At 43.2% G+C, this 21,539-nt stretch overlaps 2 protein-coding genes across 2 annotated transcripts; one reads left to right on the forward strand and one right to left on the reverse strand.

Moving 5' to 3' along the window:
• Positions 1-167: 167 nt before the first annotated feature.
• slc4a1ap (solute carrier family 4 member 1 adaptor protein) lies at positions 168-7,934 on the reverse strand. Its single transcript, XM_070920348.1, has 14 exons — positions 7,107-7,934; positions 5,700-5,895; positions 5,398-5,526; positions 5,251-5,311; positions 5,007-5,146; positions 4,177-4,337; positions 3,793-3,862; positions 3,511-3,700; positions 3,149-3,245; positions 2,820-3,075; positions 2,295-2,387; positions 2,089-2,171; positions 1,919-1,988; positions 168-1,225 (listed from the first exon to the last, which is right to left on the reverse strand). Exons 1-14 carry the CDS (start codon positions 7,932-7,934, stop codon positions 1,176-1,178), a joined length of 2,424 nt encoding a protein of 807 aa, XP_070776449.1. The 3' UTR covers positions 168-1,175.
• Positions 7,935-8,203: 269 nt separating this feature from the next.
• supt7l (SPT7 like, STAGA complex subunit gamma) lies at positions 8,204-13,508 on the forward strand. The gene is made up of 5 exons (XM_070920737.1): positions 8,204-8,267; positions 8,941-9,416; positions 9,624-9,948; positions 11,784-12,021; positions 12,924-13,508. Exons 2-5 carry the CDS (start codon positions 8,980-8,982, stop codon positions 13,238-13,240), a joined length of 1,317 nt encoding a protein of 438 aa, XP_070776838.1. The 5' UTR covers positions 8,204-8,267; positions 8,941-8,979; the 3' UTR covers positions 13,241-13,508.
• Positions 13,509-21,539: the final 8,031 nt, after the last annotated feature.

Genomic DNA, 21,539 nt, shown 5'->3' on the forward strand with positions numbered 1-21,539 from the left:
GCCAAGACCACAAGAGACACACTGTGTGTGTGTGAGAGAGAGTGCTTGAAAGAGAGAAAAAGAAAGTTGGGTGTGAAGAAGGCCCAGAAGTGAACACCAGAGAGGACGGACGGCTGGAGAAATTAATATAAGTGGGAATGTGAAGTGTGTAAAAACATTCAAGCAACTCACAGGTTATGTACAGTTTTATTATACATTTATATAACAAAATACATCTTACATTTCTTTACTCTGTGAGAAAAGACGACAGGAAAAGGGGTAGAAAGTGTGGCAGTAAACCAACAGAACAGCACTGAGTGGGATTTCACAGAGAGGAATCCTGCTCTAGGCAAACACACACACCAATAGCTGACTCGCTCATAAAGACAATCTTGTTAAAAAGAGAACTTTGAGAAGGTTGGGCTTTGTGTGTGTGTGTGTCGGTGTAGACACTGACACACACACACTCCACTTAGCTTGAGTCATTATCAGCTTGCGTTTCATCCAGTAAGCCATCCAAGTGTCCAGATGGTCAGAAAAGCTGCTTCAATGCTCTCCCTCTTTCTCCCTTCTTGCTACACACTCTCCTTTTGGAGAAAAAAAAAAAAAAAGGTTATGCCAGTGATCGACTGAAGCCAGATAGGGGAGGGATACAGATTGGATGTCAGGTGGATTTAACTGCAAGAGGAGCAGCCAAAGACCAGAAAGCTGAATTCAGATCAGTTACTGCTCCTGTTCTGTCCCTTTGTATTTTCTGCTTGGATGATACACAATTCAAATAAAAGAACAAAATTCAAGTGCTACCCATCTCTATTATTGTCAGGGGTGAAAAGTGCCAGCGGGCTGACTGCCCAGTGTCTGGGGGTGGTGGGGGGGGAGAGGGGCAGTTCCCCAAGCTTGTCAGTTTAATGTGAATTGGTATGGTGCTTTTTGTTTATGTCAGTCTGAGGATGGAAATATCCCCAAACGATAAATGAAAAAAGGTGCAGCAGCATAATCTTTGCAAGTCCGCGGTCTGTTACAGGCTCCCAGTTTTTTCAGGCTCTTCTAAGCCGAACCACACACTGGGACTGGGATGGGTGGAGGGGGTTAATGGACAGAGCTAAGGAGACTGGAGGCTTTGTGTTGCAGGTATTATCTGCAGTATAAAAGCTGGTGGAGTGGAGACACAAGAGCTCTCTCTCTTGTGTTTTCCCTCAGTAGCCGAACTTGTCGTTGAGGTGTGTGCGGCCATCTCCAGTCTGACCTGTCAGTGAAGAAAAGCCAGATTTAGCATCAAAAGGATTCAAAGAAAGGAAAGATCACACAAAATCACACAAAATCACACAAATTGAAATAAAATGCCTAACATGTCCCACAAGAACAAATTCCCCCAATTGGCTGGCGAAGTACAGCTCCCTAAAAGCTGACTTGTAGGCAATCACAATCCTAAAATGAAGCAGCGCAATTAGTTCTGACCCCGAATCCAAGATCAGCCTGGCAGCCGCTTCATAGTTTATTTCTATTCAAGCTTATCTTATCATTTTTAAGTGACTTTGATCTGCATTCCTTAGTGAACAATGAAAATGTCGCTGCAATTTTCGGCTGCATAAATGGACCATGAAAGCCTGTTTACTTCCTCTCTCCATGTCCTTAAAAATATCAAGTTAGAGAGACACAGAAGCGGCTTTCTCCGCTGAAGTATGTGAATGTATGTAATGAAAATGGCCCTGGTGAGCTGCAGCATCGACTGTATTCATATCTGAATTCCAGACATTTCCCCTTTTTACCAGGTTTGACAACTTATTCAGGCAAAAAGCTCTAAAGATGTAGACAGCTTCTATGTCACTCATCAGAACAAAGAGGGTTATGGTTACACTGCTTGCTAAGGACATGGTAATGGGTCCGTAAATCAGTCTTGGGGTCTTGTGCAAAGAGTCAGATCAGTCAGGTTGTTTACCTGAAGGGGGCATCCACACACAATAATCAGGGTCGTCCTCTGGATACTGTCCTGAGAGCTGCACTGGTGGCTGTGGAGAAAATTCAATTCAGTCACACTTTTCTGTATGATATAATTGAGTGTGTGTGTGTGTGTGTGTGTGTTTGTGTGTGTGTGTGAGAGAGGCCTACCTTGCTGGGACCCATCATTTTCTTCTTCACATTCTTTCTGGGGCTGGCCGCTGTTAGCTCTCTGTCGCCTTCTGCTGCGGACTCTATGGAGACATCGGTATAATATAATAAAGACAGTGCACCAAAACCACTGACACATGATAACCAATATTCAATATTGGAGAGAGAGAGCGCAGAGTAATATGGAAATACAACACAGTCCCCACCTGGACCAGACGAGGCCACAGCCTTGTTGCTGCTGCGCTGAGGAACCTGCTCCGCTGAAGAATCCTCACCTCTCCTCTGTTTGTGGCTTAGCTCTAACATGAAGCCACACAAGCACACATATTAAGTGTGGTAATTAGCATAGGCACTGATCTACAAGTTTAAATCAACATAACAGCTACTTCATTTCTGAGATGTGAGTCACAGGGACAAATATTTCCTGACTTTGCACCTAAAATGTACAAATAGATTCCCCTGCTAATACTTTATCAATAAAAATACATATTTTAAAAACTAGTATTTAATCTTAGTGAGTTTTGCTTTACATAACTCCACGTATGGATGATACATGGACACCAGTATGCTTTTTGTATGTATTGCAGATCTACTGCCACCCAGTGGCATAGGAAATTCATATCGAACTTAACATAATATGAAGAATTCAGAAACCCAGAACACAGAGGACACACTGACACCCCCTTAACGTCCACTTATAAACCCATCCTCCAGTTTTCATGACTTTTTACCTTTTGGCTCTGGGGACTGTGCTGCTTGCTGTCTTTGTCGCCCTGAGGGAGGGCCCTCTTGAGACATGGACGCACCGGACTCTTCACAGTCATCGTTAGTCTCAGTAATAGTTGCACACTCTTCATCATCACTATCCTCATTTTCCCCTGCCTCTTCTTCCTCCTCCTCCTCCTCCTCTTCCTCTTCTCCACCAGGTGGAAGTTCTTTCATGTTGAAGAGCTCTGTAGGCAGGTTGGGGCGCTTCGGAGGCAACTTCTACATGAGAGAAGAAAACATCAATGGTAGAGGGAAAGACATTGAGTTATCGGCCACGAGGAACAGCACCTACCCCGATGGTACCAGTCTTCAGTTTGAATTTGCTTCCTCCCTTCATGGCTCCAAACAGCGGTAAGGTCTTTTTAGGCTTCTCTGGCTCTGAGCTAGTGCTATGACACAACAAACACACATCAAAATAAGTGTTAAAATGTGGCCTAATATATATTGGAAAAAAAGATGGTTCCATAAATTGCATCACAGTGAACTCCAGAATGTTTCACAGAAGCTACAACACACCCGGACTTGTCCATAACATCATCTATATGGAAAACTTGGATATTTTAGGACTTATAAAATAAATACAATTTATTCTCAGGTTTCTGTGATATTGTAGAAGAACCAGTATGGCGCCTTGAATGTAGCGCGGTGTCTAACCTCGGCAGCAATGAGGGCATCTGTACGGGCCGCGTGAGCTCGACCAGCTTGCGGAGCCTCTGAGCGTCTTTGCGCAAGTCGGCTACGTGCACGTGAAGCTTCCTGCGCTCCACAGCGTCCATCGCTGCCTCACTTCGCACCGCAGTCATGAAGGCATCCAGCGAGTCCTCGGCGGAAGGGCTGGAGGTGTCTAAGAGGAGGGATGAAACATAAGAGTAACACGAGGAGAACATGGATCTGTAGGTAGTGTGGCAGTGAAACGCCCAGGCGATCATGACTCACCTCCCTTTCCAGCACTGAGCTTTTTCTGAGTTTCTGCCAGCTCCCTCTCCACCTCTGACAGTTTGGCCACCTACATGAAAATCAAACACATGATCGTTACCACAGAAACATACACAAGTGCAGTTTACATCCACACACAGTTGTTTCCAAAGCCGAGTGAAAATCGGCTGTTGACTCTTAGTCTCTTCTTAAGTTTTATAATTCCATATCTTTACACAGAAGATGTGTGCTTAGTTTCTCTTTAGTAAATGAAACCTACTCTGTGAATTCTCAGAACAATGTCATTATGCTAGAGCATCATGCTGAACACACAGTGTGTATAAGGCAATAGTGAACATTAGAAGGTGACAATTAAAGATGTACTAAACAGTAGCAGATTTTTACCAATGACTCATAGGTCTCAGGCCGCTCCTCAATCTTTCCCGCCTTTTTCATTCTCTCCTGCCTCTTCCTCTCCACAGCGCCAGTTCGATCCAGGAAGGTGTCATCGTCACTGTCGTAGTAGTCCTCATCTTCCCAGTTCTTCTTCTTGCGCTTACGGGACACTGGAGACAGGATGTAAAACAGGAAAAACTATTGTTGCCACTAGGGTTGGACAACTGGATGAATATATTGGCTATCTGCGATGAGGCCATCCCTGGTTGTTTTTTTGGGCGATTTGTGTCATTTTATTTTGGCAGGTGGAGTTGGGCCATGTCATGCATGTTCTTGTTGCACTGACTTCCTGACGAGTCTTCCACAAAACAGTGCAGTGACTAAATGACAACTAAGCCATCTATAGTGGTTGCTGTCCGATCGAAGCAACATCAATTCATAAATCATATTTGAGAACTAGATCAAAAGCTCTAAGTGCAGTTTGTAGCATAGTGATGTTATCACCACCTGTTAGTGTGGGACAGCTGTTCAGCCTGTCTACAGGTTATTGCTTAGCAAAGATCTCAAGGGGATTTATTTTGCTTAATTGAAGGAGAGTAGCTTATAGTCTGTAATGTTTCAGTAAATTAGATTTTCACATTAAAGACGGTAGATGTCTGAGGATAAGGTGAAGGCAAATTTATTCAAACCGCACACACACCTGCGCAAACATACCGGCAATCGCTGACGGTGGCCGGCTGGAAAATGTTAACATATCACCCAACCCTAATTGCAATCTCCATAACTACAAGATGTAACCTCTCCAGATGGCGGTTCACAATTCTACTTTCAGTTCACACCTGCTTCCTGGCGCAGCAGCCCTCTGGCTTCCAGCATGCGACATGCCTCCAGGCAGCACTGGATGGCTGCTTCTTTCTTCTTCCCCGTGTGGGTCACCTCAGCAACCAGCTGCCGGCCCATGGCATCGTCCACCGGAAGCCTGGCAGAAACATCGACATCAACTGTGTGACACATTTTACAACCTTTCTGAAGGCAACACATTTTGTAAACTTAATCACCAAGTGTGGGTTTCACGGCACTAACTTTATTCTGCAGAGCCAGCTGCCATGGCTCTTGTCTTCATACTCAAACTCCAGCTCCTCTCCTGAGACAAAGGATGCCGAAGTTAAAGCCAAGAATTTAAACATACACACTACTAGACATCTCTGGATTAATGAGAAGTCTTCTCACCTTCCCTGTCATAGAAGCCCTGCAAAGCCTTCTTTGGGTCTTTCAGGTAGGCAGCTTCCTGGTCCTCGTGGAACTCTGTTGAAAAAGGGTTTTCCTCGCTCTCGTCTTCCTCTGGGACAGCCTCCTCGGCTGCAGTGTGGATTTATGGAGATGGATGGAATGAAAGAAAAGAAGAGGGGGAAAAAAAAAGGATTAACGCTATTCTTTAGTTACTCGCCTCCAGAGAAAGTTGACCCAACTCACTCAGGATGACAACAAGTAAGACACTGCAGCATAAAGCTACAATCAGCACAAAAGCTCACCCATTCCCCACGAACAGCCCGAGTCTTCATTTGACAGTTTGCTCTTGTTGCTTTCGCCTTCCCCGTCTTCTTCCTTCTCCTCATCTGAACCGTCTCCCATCATCCTCCTCTCCAGCTCTGCCTTCTGTTTTCGGGATCGCTCCCTCAGCTCCGTCACTGTTAGCTCAGATTCCACTTCCTCATCAAACTCCGGACCCTGTGGAAGGAGGAATGGGGAAAGTGAAAAGGTGATGAAAGAAATGAATATTTTTTTGATATTTCATTTTGTTTAACATCCACCAATTGTGGGTATTTCAGACTTCACATGGCTCCCTCTGGAGCCACAAAAGGCTTTGTACCACATTGGTATGTAAATTTGGTGGGGTTCCCCTTTAAATTCAGAAAAAGGGCAAAGAGAAATGTATGACGTGTATGAGAGAATGTTTATATAAATGAAAATGTCTTAGGCACAATGTTAATATGGGGCTGCAATTATGGAGGCAGGTTGACTTTTACTGTAATACCATTATCAAGAACATGAACTCCATGTTTCTTTTCACATGTTTCTCAGTTTCTACTGTGTAGTCACTTATGGCTCTCCTGCTATATTGACAGCGAACTTGAGAGCAAAGATAAGCTCTGTCATATTACAGACTGAGGTGTTTGAGCATCATCTGTTTTCCCTTTTTCCCTGGAAAAAGCTGTCAATCTAATCCTTAACATGTCATTCTGTTGTCTGTTGGATGCAGGCATCAGAGCTCCTTTTGATTTGATAGTTCTTTTTGGACTTTCATAGTGGAACAAATAACATTAACGATGACCCCATTCCAGCAAATCCTGCAATGCGGAGTAGAAATGATAGTTATGCCTGTGTCTGAAAAGTCAAAATGTCTTCAACTAGTTTCACTACACATTCTTGTGCAAAGGCTCTGGCGTCCACCAGGGGGGGCTACCTCGCAATGAAAAAAAACCCATTGGTTTAGTCTGTAAAATACACAAAAATACAAAATGCCTGTCATGATTTCCCAGAACCCAAGGTGACATCTACAGATTTCTTGTTTTGTCTGATGAACAGTCTAAAGTGAAAGACAATTTCCCAGAGGCCAAGATGATGTCTTAAATAATAATATAAATGACAACCATGCAGCAAATCATCATGTTTAAGAATATGTTTAGCATTTTTGCTTGAATTGCTGTGGAGTAATTTTCTGTCCATTATTGACTCATCAATTCTTCAGCACTAATTCTGGTGTGGATTGCGACTCCCTTTCATCAGTAAAATATACAGTGTGGATCTATGTGACTTGACTTCCTGATTGGAAAAATAGGTTTTACATGGTTCTTGGACTGTAAAGAAAGCTGTCTATGTTAACATTTTCATGTCAATATCTTAACTGCAGGTGTAAAGGCCTCCACGTGATGATTTACCTGCAGGATAAAAAGTCTCGTGCTCCCACCGAACTTTAAGACATGTCCCACGCGGAGTCTGATGTAGGTCTTCGGGGGGATCTTGTTCTTGTTCACCACAGTGCCGTGCGTGCTGCCCAGGTCGTGGACGTAAAACCCCCTCTCTTCTCCGACAGACTCTCCCTCTCCAGCCTGTCCGCGGTACTGAATCACTGCATGGTACCTGGAGATGGAGGGGTGCTCCAAAGAGACGTCACACACAGGTAAACGTCCAACCACGAAGTAACTTCTCTGCGCGAGGGGTACCTCTTCCACTATGGTGCCGTTTTTAAGGATCTCCAGAGCATAGGGGATATCTGGAGCCTTGCCACCCCAGGGCGGCTCTGTATAAGGGAGAGGGGGGAATTTACCAGGCGGGGGCCCTTTAGTAGGAAGCACCCTGGGTTTAGCTTCTGACTTGGTTTCGACAGGAGCCGGATTCTTGTCTTTACCTCCCTTTTTGTCCTCTTCTTGGCCTTTTACGGTGGTTTTGTTTTCATTTACAGGACCCAAAGAATCATCACTCGTAGTGTCAACAGCTTCAGCTTTGTTATTTTCTGTCACACTTGTTTCGGCTGCTGTTGGTTTGGACGGCACAGCGACGCTACTGCGTTTGCTAACGAGGGAAGGTACCGCGAAAAGAGCCGGTTTCTTAAAAGTGTCGTTTGTTTCGGGTTCAGTTTGGTGTACGTCTTTATTTTCGGGTTTACCTCCCTTCTCGGTAGCCGAGCACTCTTCCGTTTCCATTGCAGAATTAATTTCTTCATCCGTATCTTTCACACACACGTCTGACGGCGGGGAGGCGGCCATGTTTATTTGGTGCGACTTTGAATTTTGCCCGGGTTTTCTAAGCATCCATGAAACTGACAAAAACAGCTAATAAAGAATATAAAGCATAAAGAATAACGTTGAGTCGTTGAAAAATAATCTAGAACACGAGTACACTGTATGTTAATAGAATCTATAATTTTATCCTGGTCAAAATAAATGGTTTGTGGCAGAACTAAAGGTCTTGTTCAGCTGTTCACCCGAATTATTTTACAACAAGGACGAGAAAGCTTACTTCCTGTGCAACTTCCTTTCAAAGAGACAAGCGCCATTGGTTCCATGTAGTAACAGATGTTTCATTCACCTCTGTGTAATGTGAGTTACAGTTGCTTTTTTAACTTACATTTAATTTAACTATCTAAATATGCATGCTACGTACTTGACTAGCTGGCTTGTAGCTTAGTCGTTGCTCCTTCGTGAGTGAGAGTTGTTGATGCGATCTCTCTTGTAAACGGTATGCTCATGCAGTAACGTTAACTTACCAAATTCCAGACACCAGCCATTCTGTGTTGTCTTGCTATTCGGCAAACATACATACATAAGTTAAACCTTGATTTTAGAGCTTACGCGAATCAAATAAATGTAATTTACCCCACAATTCGGCATGCATCAAGTACACTTAGTTAAATTGCATTACTTGCTATTCCCATTGTCTTTTTTGGTCATGAAGAGAGTGAGATCCGATTATAATTGCTAATATTTTCTTTTTAACGCGTTACTGGTTGGTCAGATTTATGCCGAAATAATCACAAGGCAAGTACATTGTTATAACGGGTCTTAAAGCATTGTCTATGAGTTGTGCACTTTTGGCACCATGCAATTGGTAATACATTTCGCAGCTATTGACTAACATTTGGCGTGATTTTCCCTTGCCACTACCTGACGGTTGTGTCTCTGAATTAATGCTATCCTGAAAGTATATGTTGTTTATCCTTCATTGTGATGGTCACTCCAACTTCCTCTCCACCTTTCCAACTTTCCGCCTCAGTGCGACCTTGAATCCAGTTTGTGTCTTTGATCACCCATCATGATGCGTTACTGGGGTGAGATCCCTGGACCTGCAGGGGCTCCTCCCAGTCGCAGCTCCTTTGACTTGCTCCAGCGTGAGTTTCGCTCAGTGGAGATGCAGGACCCTCCCCTGCACCAACCCTCGGCCCAGCGTCCGCGGCCCACCACGATGCTGGACATCCCCTCGGAGCCCTGCAGCCTCACCATCCACACAGTGCAGCTGTGTCAGCATGCCCGCCGCCTCCGCGGCCTCTTGGCGGCGGCCCAAGCCCAGGCTCAGGGTCAGAGCTCAGCGTCCTCTGAGGGTGGCAACAGACTGGAGGAGGCTGATACCAACCTGCCCCTGCGTCCTCCCACCCCACCTGCCATGCCAGATGACTTGCTACCTGTGGACAGCAAAGCCCCACGGCAGCCCTTCCAGCTCCGGCACAGTGACCCCGAAAGTGACTTCTATAAGTAAGATGATCTGACCGTGTGGCTGAGCCAAAATATTGCACTCCTTTCTTTGGGATTAAGTGTAGGCTTATCAGTCACTCAAAGTTTAGATATTATAATCAATTTTTTTTACACATTATCCAACATTCCCCTGATATAATCTCAGTCAATTTAGCAACCAGTCATCATTTATCTCCTTTCATCTCCTCTGGTTCTTCCATCATAAAGGGGTAAAGGCGAGCCTGTCACAGAGCTGAGTTGGCCCTCCTGCAGGCAGCTCCTCTATCAGTCAGTGGCCACCGTCTTGGCCCACGCTGGCTTTGAGTCAGCCCAGGAGAGCGTGCTGGAGACCCTGACCGACCTGGTCCACGAGCATTACCTGCGCCTCACCCGCCTGCTACGGGTGTCGGTGGACCGGGAGGCTCGGCTGGGGGCCAGTCCCTTCCCGGACGTGGTGGAGCAAGTGTTCCACGAGGTGGGCATCGGCAGCGTGCTGGCCCTGCAGCGCTTCTGGCAAGTGCGGATCAAGGACTATCATAGCTACATGCTGCAGGTGATCTTGGCAGTGGGTCATAACTGTTCATAGGGGTGTGCTGTTTGACAATATATACTGTAAGACGGTGTTCTGGTGTACTGTTTGTACCGTGTTATCTATGTAAATATGTGTGCTTGTATTAGGTCATTGTGGCCAGTTGAATAGTTTATTAACAGAAAATTTATTCTCGACAGTTTTTAATAATTGATTAATTGTTTCAGTCATTTATGAAGCAAAAACAAAACATTCTCCTCTTCCACTTTTTTTTTATCATTGTAAATGGAATATTTATTTGTTAGAGTTTTGGTTGCACAAAACAAGGCATTGGAAGACAGGGTTGCTGCCAGCAGCATTTTATAGTGGAGATAGGCTGAAATACATTGTGCCTCCATTAGTGAAATATTAAACTAATTAAGTTTTCAAGGAAACTAGCAGTGGCAGTACACCACAGAGCAAAGAAAAGGACACATGTAGTATGTAAAGATTAAGGTGGCTGTTTTCATCTTACATCTACGCTGACTGATCGGTCACATTGTACATTTGCTTAGCATAAATGTAAGCATGGGCCGGTTCTCGACTACTTCCTGAATTGCTCTAAAGCAAAGGAAATGTCCATTGATTTTTGAAAGCTGCAATCCTCTAGCCCTACTTTTATTAATGGGGCACTAATACAATCTGTTACAGACTACAAGTGCCTTGGCATTGTGCTCGACCGTAAGCTTAAATGAGACCCTTGGACTGACCTCATAAAGCACTAAGACACAACAAAGAATGTACTTTTTAAATTAATTTCTATCCTTTAATGTCCACGATAAAACGCTCCAAATGTTTCATTGTGCTTTTGCTGAAAGTGTTTTAACCGTCTGCATCATCTGCTGGTTTGGCAATGCTACTGAGGCACAGACGAACTGGAACAACGGCCAGCAAACTGCTAGGGCTCACGTTACCAAGCATGGAACACATCTATAAAGACAGAACAATGAAGAAGGCAATCCGTATTGTGGGTAAACAGAGACAGATATTGCACCCGTGTATTCACTAAAAATAGATGCAAGTTTTAATTTGTTCCACAAGCCATTAAGTTTTTAAACAGGTAATTTTTTTTTTTTTTTCCCATACACCTAATTTGTTGCAGGATGCGAGGTACGTGTGTGGTTGTGTGCACGAGTATGTCTAGTGGTAACTCTTGTGATGTTGTGATCAAATGCCTTGTGATTGCGCAGCAAACAAATGAATTATCTATCCATCAGAGCAGCTTAGTTTTGGAAAGGTAAACAGCCGCAACAACAGTCAATCAGGAAATCCTATTTGGCACAGTGCTGAGAAGAAGAAAAAAGGTTATATTTTCCACTTTAAGCTGCCATGGCTTCACCACAACAACGCTGAATCATCTTAGAAAAGCATAAAGAAGTTTGTACGAGTTGAGGACAATGGGCCGTATGGCAACTTATGTGCAAGCTGCTTGGAAGTGAGACAGAAACCGAACTGAGAGATTCACTGTCCTCGTGCCAACAGGACTTCTAAAGATGTACAAGTGATGAGCTCTGAAGAGAGCAGGCAGAAGAGAGGATCCTTTGTGTCTCTGGTTAACTTTGGCATATCACAGACCATTGTTTTCACAATGTGTTGAGTCATGGGCATTTCTTATTGAGGATCTGATGGTTATTATTAATGCACCCACTCTACAGAGATGATTTGAATTAATCTGACATGAACAGGCATTTTCATGTGTTAGTCCAAGAAAAGAATGACATGATCATTATTATTGAATTGAAACACTGGATCATCTAGGCTCAGCTCTTACATGTGTTTCATCAGTAAAACGGGATTTATACAAGGTTTTCCTCTTGCAGGTGAGTAAGGATCTGTCGGCGGAATACGAGCGACTTGTGAACCCGGAGAAGGCTCTGGAGGACTCCAAGCCCCTGAGGATCAAGGAGGAGCCCATGAGTGACATCTCCTTTCCTGTTAGCGAGGAGCCTGAGGCCGACCTGGCCTCTGGGGACCAAGCTCTGCCCATGGGGGTCCTCGGGGCCCACGGTGAGCGGCTAGCTTCAGGCCTGGACGGTGACCATTCTCCTCACACCTCAGGTATATCCTGCGTTCATCTCTGAGTTTTCTATGTGTACAGACTCTTTAGATGAGACCTTCGGTGTTCAAAGGTGCTGCTTGTGTTGGAGCATCAGTAAATCATTAGGTGTGTCTCGTCCAACAGGCAGCTTTCCGCCTTCTGTATACACAACTAGGCAGCTTCCTGATAAGGTTGCTTATATTATCCAGCTGATATCACAAAAATAGGACAATTTGCAGAGTGTACTTGATCCTTAGTGTGAGGCTAGATGTATAATTGATGCGAGGGGTTAATAGGAGTCCTGCTGTAAATGCTGTAACTGCGGCCTAGGTTTTGATAGTTCAGCATCTGATTTCTCCCACTGATTGAACCCCCGCTGTACTTGACTGGGCCGTGTTGTGCTTCAATTACTTCTTCTTTCATTCGCTTTGTGAGCGGGGGTCGCAGGGAGCAGAATGTTTGCATTGGAAATGGCTTTGCCAGAAGGAAAAGGAGAGGATGTTCTTGACATGCTTCATGTCTCTACCTGCATCAGAAAACACCATGCTGACAAACTGTGGTATCGCCGTTACCGCTGTGGCCCCGATGAGGAGGCGCACATCAGCTTTAGTGTGGCTATGTGTGTAGGCTCCATAGCTGTGCTGAATATGAACTCTTTACTCATTGGCTATTAAACATAAAGCCACTGGATCTGATTTTCCAGGAATTCTGTTGGATTGATTTGTAACTTTAAAAAAAAAAAACCTTTATATAAAACTTTTTATACATAAAACACAGCTTTTTTCCACTTAACTTTTGTAAGTGCATTGCCTTAACTCACTCAATGCACAGGAGTTGTCATCAAAATCTTATCTTTCCCCATCTTCAAACAAAGAACCAAATATTCTTCTATTTTCATAAATTTGTTCTTCTCTCTTCTAAGGTGGGGGTGGGGCCAACAACTCCCCGCTGTGGCCACAGGTAAAAATGGAGCCGCAGGATAGCGAGGAGGGCCAGGGTGCCAGCCATCATCATCACCACCACCACCACCACCACCACCACCACCATGCTGTCCTGGGTGGAGATGTGTTCGAGGATGGGGGGCCCATGTCCACCATGAGCGAGTCAGGGGGAGACATGGCACCCTCTCCGGGAGGAGCGGCGTCAGACGGCAGCTACGCATCGCAGTCGCCCGACTCGTTGATGGGCGCCTCGCCCGTCTTCAACCAAAGACCCAAGAAACGGGCGAGGAAGATGTGAGGACATGTTTGCGTGGATGCAGGAAGCTCCGAGAAGTGGAATTGGAACTCACCAGCAAGTCTTCCAATGAAAAAAAAACATTGGACAGAAAAATGTGGCGGTGAAACACACCAAGTTGTTCAGTGTAGGACGGTGAGATAAAGGCCACTACAGAGGCTGACCGAGACGTTCATGTAATGGACGAACCGAACTGATGTGGGGAAAAAATAAATCATATTATGTAGTTTTTCACGTTTGTTTGTATAAGTATAATTTCTCTCAAAATAGCTGTTGCCATTAAATATATTAATGGGGTTTATTGTCAAAAGAATAAACATCTTTTGAAGTATCGGTTTTGTTCATTTGAGTCATTAAGTGTTTTTCAGAAAACGTAGAAGGAGGGCGACAATTAGCCTAATGAATTGAAGAACAGGAAAAACTAAGAGGTCCAAAAGCAAATTACTTAGTTAAACAGCTTAATAATTCAGCAGAACGCTTTGTTTTCCCAAGCTATTACGTCTCTCTCCTCACGTACCAATTACAGCCTGTGCCATTCATTTCTATTGAAGATGCTCCACCGAAAAGGAATTTTTTTCCCCCTCATGAACATGCCATTGCATATTATGATGGATTTTCAATTCCATGGTACAGTTTACATGTAGCCCAATACAGCGGAAAGATCCACTCGGATACACACACACACACACACACACACACACACACTTCCCACACCTGTCAACCTGAAGCCGCTCTGCTAAATTAGCATCTGTTTCAGTAATGAGGCAAAGCTGTGAATGCAACACCAGAGGCAATTATGGCTTGGTTGTCTGCATCATGAAGGCAACATCAATCCAGCCTTAATGGCAAATTAATTATGGCACGCATAATTTTGCATGCTGAATGAGCAGCCCTGTTTGATTACATGTGATTTTCTTTTGTGTTGGCCTCTTTCATTTTCACAATTTGGCAGGTAATTGTCTATGCCTATGGGGAAGCGCTGATGGGGGTCATATGTATTGATATTCAACCAGCCGCATTGATTTATGTTTTTTTTTGCACCACACCTTTAATAAACATTTGTCTGATTTGCATAGCTGTGCTGCTCAGGTGGGAGTTGGAGCAGCTGGAAAACAAAATCAGCATTCCAGACTTGCGATTGAAGCAGCTCCCCTTGTAGATGCTTACAACTGTAAGCAGTGTGGATCAAACAGGAGAATTATTTTCTGCTCTGACATTAGTTCATTAAAAGTCCACAGTTGCAGTAGAAATGCAGCATCGACAATGACCACATCACCCCCAAACCACAGTCACTGCATGACAAAACTCAATCCTGTGCCAGATGTGGCAATGATGGACGCCCAACACTTGAAACAATTTGAATCCTAAATTTTTCTCATATACTGTTTGTACCTACATGAATTACACTCCTCGGGCAGCCTCATGAAGCAATATGTAATATCTTTTGAAAAAACATTTTTGGTTTCGAGTGAAATGTTTCAACAACTATTGGATGGATTGCCGTGAAACTTTTGGTACAGACATTTATGTTCCACTCAGTATGAACTGTAACGGTATTGTGATCCCTTCGCTTTCCCTTTAGCGCCATCAGCAGGTCAAAATCTCAATTTGTCCATTGCATTGATTTATGATCAAGTACCTGCAAAATGAATGGCATTGCCATCAGCCTCAGCTGTTATTTAGTGCTAATTAGCAAATAGGCTAAAGTAAGATGGTAAACATACCAGCTAAACATCAGCATGTTCGCATTGTCAGTGTGAGCATGTTAGCATGCTGACATTAGCATTTAGCTTTTGTAATATTGACTTTTCAACAAGTCCTCAACCTAAACAATGAAACAGATTGTCATTTCGACCCATGAGAGAGTATTTTCTGATCTGGTGCCGTACTTGGACATTTTTGGACTCTGTTTGGAGGGAAATGTCTCTTTGGTGGAAATGTCAACAACTCAGACACCTAAAATGTGACAAGGGGCCCCAAGACATTGCTTCTTAGTAAGGAATCCCAAGCCAAAAAACCATCGGTCTAATCTTCACCAATGCATCACATTGTATAGACATATCATATGTGTTTATGTAAATATGTTATTTGAAATATTATTGGTAACTGTAGCTGTAAAATAAATGTAGTGGAGTAAAAGGGGCAATATTTCTCCCTGTATTGTAGTAGAGTAGAAGAATAAAGTAGTGTAAAATGGAAGTAAAGTACAAGTACCTCGAAATTGTACCTAAGTACTGTACTTGAGTAAATGTACTTTGTTACTTTCCACCACTGCTGACAAACTCTGTCTTTATGCTACAAGGAACATTGCAAGCAACATGACACAACTGAAATTGCTTCAACACAAGTCGATCATGCATCATAAATAAAAATTAAATGTTTTCAGTGGTCACTATGGTGACCGATGGGGTTAAATGGGTTAACCCACGGGTTAACATACAGCGCTGTTACATTTGTGCTGACCCCTCAGTTTGTCAATAGCTGCTGAGTTGCTTTGCGCTGGGGAGAAAAGGTGTAATTACAAAAATGTCATGATGTTCTTTGAGCAGGGGTCTCTAAGAGGGGCCAGAGAAAGGACCCCACAGATGATTAATTACCTTCCCAAGCGCAAAGTCATTCATTTGCTATGAAATTTAATCTTTTCCGGCCGAGTTTTGACTTTGTGGGAAGAATGAGGAATATGTTTCATTTTTACACAATGAGCTCGGACGGTCCTTCAGGGCGCTCATTTGTCTGTTTTTGAACAAATCACATGTAAAGTGGAAATGAGACACTCTGCCTAAAGTAATGTCATCATGGGATTTTCCAGAATTCCATTTATTGTAATCACGTAAGAGATACTACTGTCCATCTGCAGTGGCAACAAATAATGAATTATGAGACGAGATGATCGTATCAACAGAAAGATGAATTGCCAGACATATGGGATGTGACAGGTACAAAGGGTCCCATGCTACACATGCCACTGTTACAGCCATTTCACTGCACCCCAGAGATGAGAGAATTGATTGCACAGCGTCGCAGTCTCTCTGAACCTATCAATGGATATTTTCTCTCGGGTGATCTGACTGAAAAATGTGAAATGAAAGCAAGAATTGATGCTGGTTCATTTTTTTTGTTTGTTTGGAAAATGGCCAAAAGTTTAATTAGGAGTTACAAATGAAACCCACAAGAGTTCATCAAAAAGTGTGAGTCAACTACAAAACATGCTGCAGCTCCCTGAAGAGGTGAGGCTCTATGAAAGTTACACAACGTCAGCTTACATCCCTCAAATCATGGATACAAGAAGAGGAAAACAAAAGAAAAACACTAATGGTGGAATTAAGTACATTTATGCACTCAAGTACAATTCTACTCAGAGGGACATATGCTTTTACTTTACTTTCACTCCTCATTAGTATGTATTTTACAGCTAATTGTTACTTTCAGATTAAGATTACACATAAAAATATGATAATCTTATATAACCAGTGGTTTCCAACCTTTGGCTTGTGATCACTTACAAAATAATCAGTGTCTACTAGGGGCCCCTATGTCACATTTCAGATGTCGATGAGTTGTTTGCGGTTCCACCTTGACCAGCTACAACAGTAAAATGCTACTTGTTTCAGTATCAACAATTTAATAATGTGATACATAATAATATATCAGTTATAGGGCCCATTTTCTTGCATAGTGAGCAGTTCTATTTAAACCTGAAGTATATTTTGCTGATAAAACTTGTAAGGAGTTTGAATACATGAATTTAACTTTATAATGGAATCTTTTTACATTGTTGTATGGGTACTTTTACTTAAGTAAAGGATCTGAGAACTCCACCACCGTCTAACACAACAATGAATTCATGGTCACAGTCAAATAAATCTGAAGGGTTGTGAGATGATAAACTGAAAGAAACTACTACTCCAGAGGTTGCACAGCTGAGCATGAGACCAAACCTCTAACATCTTTATTTGAGTTCCTCATTGTAGTATTTAGAGTGGATTTGTCCCACTCTAAAAATGCTCTACACCAATCTATTTTACAGGAAACAATATCGGTCTTTTGAAATGACACATTTCTGTCTGATTTCTTCAGTGGCAGTTCATCAATCTTCCATCGGAGGTCAGTCTCGTGCCACATATGAACTGTAGCTGGACTGTGGCCACTTCCTCAAATGCAGGATTTAGCATTCTCCCAGTTACCACAGAGACCCGGGCACTCCCAAGAGCGAGCAATAGCTTTATGGCATCAGAATGCTGCAGAGTAGTGTAGTCGAGATGTCACCAAGTAAATGCATTTCCTCAACACATGGCAATAATTAGCTTGCTGTTGCCGCTGCATGCCCATGTCCCTGAATGTCAGGATTGGGATGTATCTAAGAAACCAAACCTGCAATGTCATACCATACCAATGAGCACAGTGCACATTCCGTTTCGTATGTTCCTCATCAAGCAAAAAATATTTCTGCAGGCCTGTGACTTTTCAGGATTTCCCCCACTGTGATGCCAGTTTTTGATCTGCATGTGCACCTAAAAATCCGCTTTCAATCCTTAATTGCTTGTCAGTCGTGGCAGCCAGTTGTTGAGTTGGGTGCTTTCTCACATCTGCCTTTGCAGCACAAGGGTAACCAATTAAGGGATTGTGCCTGCATTTAGCTGCCAGCAAACTCACAAAAATAGCATCATCATTTTCTCATTCCATCCCACCACAATTGATATGGCTGCCGGTAATGTATTTACATCAGGCGCTGAGAGCACTTTAGATGATGGCACTGATATCGTAAAGAATCCTTCAATCCCTCCTCACACATTCTACTGTACAGTACAAGCTCTTAGTGTTCGTATTCATTAAAGTGGCTCAAATTTAAACATGCCTGGAATTGCCTTTGAATGGGTAAAATGCTCCTGTGTGCTGTTGCATTCATCTTTATACAAAAGAAGAAAGATTGTTTTTGTTCTTTTTGTATCAGGTTCTCACACAAACAAAAGAAATACAAATGAAAGGAAACTGCACTACTATTACACTATTATTATTATTATTATTATTATTATTCTATTTGGGGAATAATTATGCTCAAAATTTTGGAACTGAGTTACGGTGTGGGCTACAACTTGAGCCCCATTTTGTCCAGCCTTTGTTTACATTTTGGATAACTAGCACCATTAGAAATATGGTAAATTAGCTATTAGCAGTTCCTGCTTGCAATGCATGAACGCACAACTATCACTAGATCACTTTGATACTGAAGAAAACTTAAAAACATGATGATTGAGGTATAATATCATATATATACACTATATGGACAAAAGTATTGGGCCACCTACACATTACATCTACAGGAGCTTTTATGACATCCCATTCCAAATTCATAGGCATTAATATGAAGTTGGTCCCCCCTTTGCAGCTATAACAGCTTCCACTCTTCTGGGAAGGCTTTCTACAAGATTTTGGAGCGTGTTTGTGGGATTTTTTTGCCCATTCATCCAGAAGAGCATTTGTGAGGTCAGACACTGATGTTGGACGAGAGGGCCTGGCTCGCAATCTCCGTTCTAGTTCATCCCAAAGGTGTTCAGTGGGGTTGAGGTCAGGGCTCTGTGCGGGCCAGTCAAGTTCTTCCACACCAAACTCATCCAACCATGCCTTTATGGACCTTGCTTTGTGCACTGGGGCACAGTCATGCTGGAACAGAAAAGGGCCTTCCCCAAACTGTTTCCACAAAGTTGGAAGCATAGAATTGTCCAAAATGACTTGGTAAGATGAAGCATTAAGATTTCCCTTCACTGGAACTAAGGGGCCTAGGCCAACCCCAGATAGAGAAGCGTGATTCGTCACTCCACAGAACACGTTTCCACTGCTCCAGAGTCCAGTGGCGTGCTTTACACCGCTCCATTCGACGCTTGGCATTGTGCTTGGTGATGTACGGCTTGCATGCACCTGCTCGGCCATGGAAACCCATGCCATGAAGCTCCCGGCGCACAGTTGTGGTGTTGATATTAATACCAGAGCTGGTTTGGAACTCTGCAGTTATTGAGTCAGCAGAGCTTTGGCGACTTTTACGCACTTTTAAGCACTCGGCGACCCCCCCACTTACAGTTGATCGTGGAATATCTAGGAGAGGAGAAATTTCACGAACTGACTTGTTGCAACGGTGGCATCCTATTACAGTATCACGTTCGACTTCAGTGAGCTCTTTAGAACGACCCATTCTTTCACAAATGTTTGTAAAGGCAGACTGCATGGCTAGGTGCTTGATTTTATACACCTGTGGCAATGGGACTGAATGAAACACCTGAATTCAATGATTAAGAGGAGTGGCCCAATACTTTTGTCCATATAGTGTGTATGATTTCTAAGCGAGCTTTTGAAAATGTATTCATGATGGACATATTCTGGTAGTCACACAGAAGCAAAAAATGTCATGTCTGTCAGATTTGACTAGGTTATGACCCTGAGAAGGAGTACAATTTTTGAAGCAAATTGCAGTAATCAGGCGCTAATGGTTTGGAATTGTCTCCATGAGCTGCGTGTCACAGGCACTGCTGCTGCAACAACTGCTGGACGTGTTGATAAGTGGGCTAAATCAGAACACCGGCATGCGCCCGTCCCTTTCACCTCTCTAAGTACCTTTGCCTCACATCTCTAATAAAATAAAATGCTACGGTGCACTTTTGTCAGTTTGACATGGCATGCAGTTGGGATATTTTTTTTTTTTACGGGCCGTGTGATGTATCCTCAAACCACAATTGTCCAGGAACTGTCCCAGGAAAAAAAAGGGTCACTGGGTCGTTTCACCTTCCGCCTCATGGCCCGGTCCTCGAAAGCGACGGTGTTAAGTCTGACACATTGTCATGAGCCCGCATCGGTTTGTCACACCGCGGTTGTGAAGCTGTGACACTTTGATGAGTCCTCAGTGTCAGCTTGTTGATGTGGAGTATATGACACCATCCCATTCCCGTATGCTATTTGTTGGCACATTCTCCAAAACTGTCAAAACACTTTCGAGATGGTGCAAAACTGAGTGCAAGCTGCAATGGCTGACAGGAAGATGCTGCGTCTCGGAATGGAGGTGCTCGCTTTTTTGATATACGTGACACCATTCAATCATGATGGTTATTTGTCAGTATTCCCTCCAAAACTGCTGAATTTAGATGTGCAAAGGAATGCCTGGCATAGTGGGGGTTTGTTTACTTGCTTGAGGTGATGTTGAAACAGTGACCTAACCTTTCTGTAAAATCCCCTTAGAGCACCATTCTTGGTAAACAATCAGGTTTATTTCCAATGAAAAGGGCAAAGAGCCAGTACAATCCACATGCTGTAGGAAAAAAGGAGTTCCTACAATACTTTCTTTTGAAAATGCAGTATGTTTAATATTCCAACTTACCAGTGTACCTGCAAAGCGACTCATACTCCTACTACTTATTTTGCGTCTCCCACTCAAACTAAGTCATCAAATTACTTTTCATGTTCAATCAATCAATCAAGTTTATTTGTCACATGTAATCATACAAGGTACAATCGCTGTGAAATGTAATCCTGCCAGTTCAATTTGTTCATTAAAAAGTTTAAATAGAATGGGAATAGTAATCAATGTATGTGTATATATGTATGTGACATTAAGGATCCTAGTGGCCTGAGGGTAGAAGCTCTTCCTGAGCCTCTCAGTGCTGGCTTGGTATATCCGGTACCTTCTTCCAGACCGCTGCAGGGAGAAAAGGCCGTTATCTGGGTGGTTGGGATCCTTAATGATTCTCCTAGCCTTATTCTTGTGTAAATATCCTTTAGGCAGGGTAGAGCACCGCCTATTGTATGTTCAGCTGAATGAACCCCTCTTTGCAGGGCCCTGCGGTCCTGTTTGGTGCTGTTTCCATACCAGGCAGTGATGTTCCCCATCGGGACGCTTTGGTTAGTGGAGGAGTAAAAATTCCTCAGTATTTCAGGGGAAAACCCAGAATTTCTTGCAAAAGCATTCTGTCAGAAGTTTTGGTGACACTCACCCTCTATTTCCTGATGAGTGACTCGAAGTCATATCATAGTCCAATATTATTCAGAAAAGCACAACTAATATTTGTAAAAATAAACACATACATTTAACTAATGGAGAGGCGGCTGGATAGGTCCGCGCCTTGTGGAACGAAGAAACCATAAATTCCTGTCCAACTTCACAGATTCTTCACAGATGTTTTCTTTCATTGCTAATTATCGTCACACATCAAGTGAGCTCGGTGCTGTTTCAGTTCACTTTGTCAGGAATGAAGTGGAAATGGAATGGAAGTACATGGTAGGCCTTTGTTGTATTTTATTGTTAAGTTGTAGCTGAGTT

This window comes from Enoplosus armatus, chromosome 15 (assembly GCF_043641665.1).
Source record: "Enoplosus armatus isolate fEnoArm2 chromosome 15, fEnoArm2.hap1, whole genome shotgun sequence".
In the NCBI taxonomy this organism is placed as follows: domain Eukaryota; kingdom Metazoa; phylum Chordata; class Actinopteri; order Centrarchiformes; family Enoplosidae; genus Enoplosus; species Enoplosus armatus.

What these genes read in the sequence shown, in the direction of transcription:
- slc4a1ap (XM_070920348.1), bottom strand. Translation starts at nt 7,934, where the DNA reads ATGGCCGCCTCCCCGCCGTCAGACGTGTGTGTGAAAGATACGGATGAA. An exon ending in AGCTGGCTCTGCAGAATAAA is followed by an intron (nt 5,147 to 5,250) that starts GTTAGTGCCGTG and finishes TGTTTCTGCCAG; the next exon opens with GCTTCCGGTGGACGATGCCA. An exon ending in ACAGTCCCCAGAGCCAAAAG is followed by an intron (nt 2,388 to 2,819) that starts GTAAAAAGTCAT and finishes GCTTCATGTTAG; the next exon opens with AGCTAAGCCACAAACAGAGG.
- supt7l (XM_070920737.1), top strand. Translation starts at nt 8,980, where the DNA reads ATGATGCGTTACTGGGGTGAGATCCCTGGACCTGCAGGGGCTCCTCCC. An exon ending in CCCGAAAGTGACTTCTATAA is followed by an intron (nt 9,417 to 9,623) that starts GTAAGATGATCT and finishes TCCATCATAAAG; the next exon opens with GGGTAAAGGCGAGCCTGTCA. An exon ending in ATCATAGCTACATGCTGCAG is followed by an intron (nt 9,949 to 11,783) that starts GTGATCTTGGCA and finishes TTCCTCTTGCAG; the next exon opens with GTGAGTAAGGATCTGTCGGC.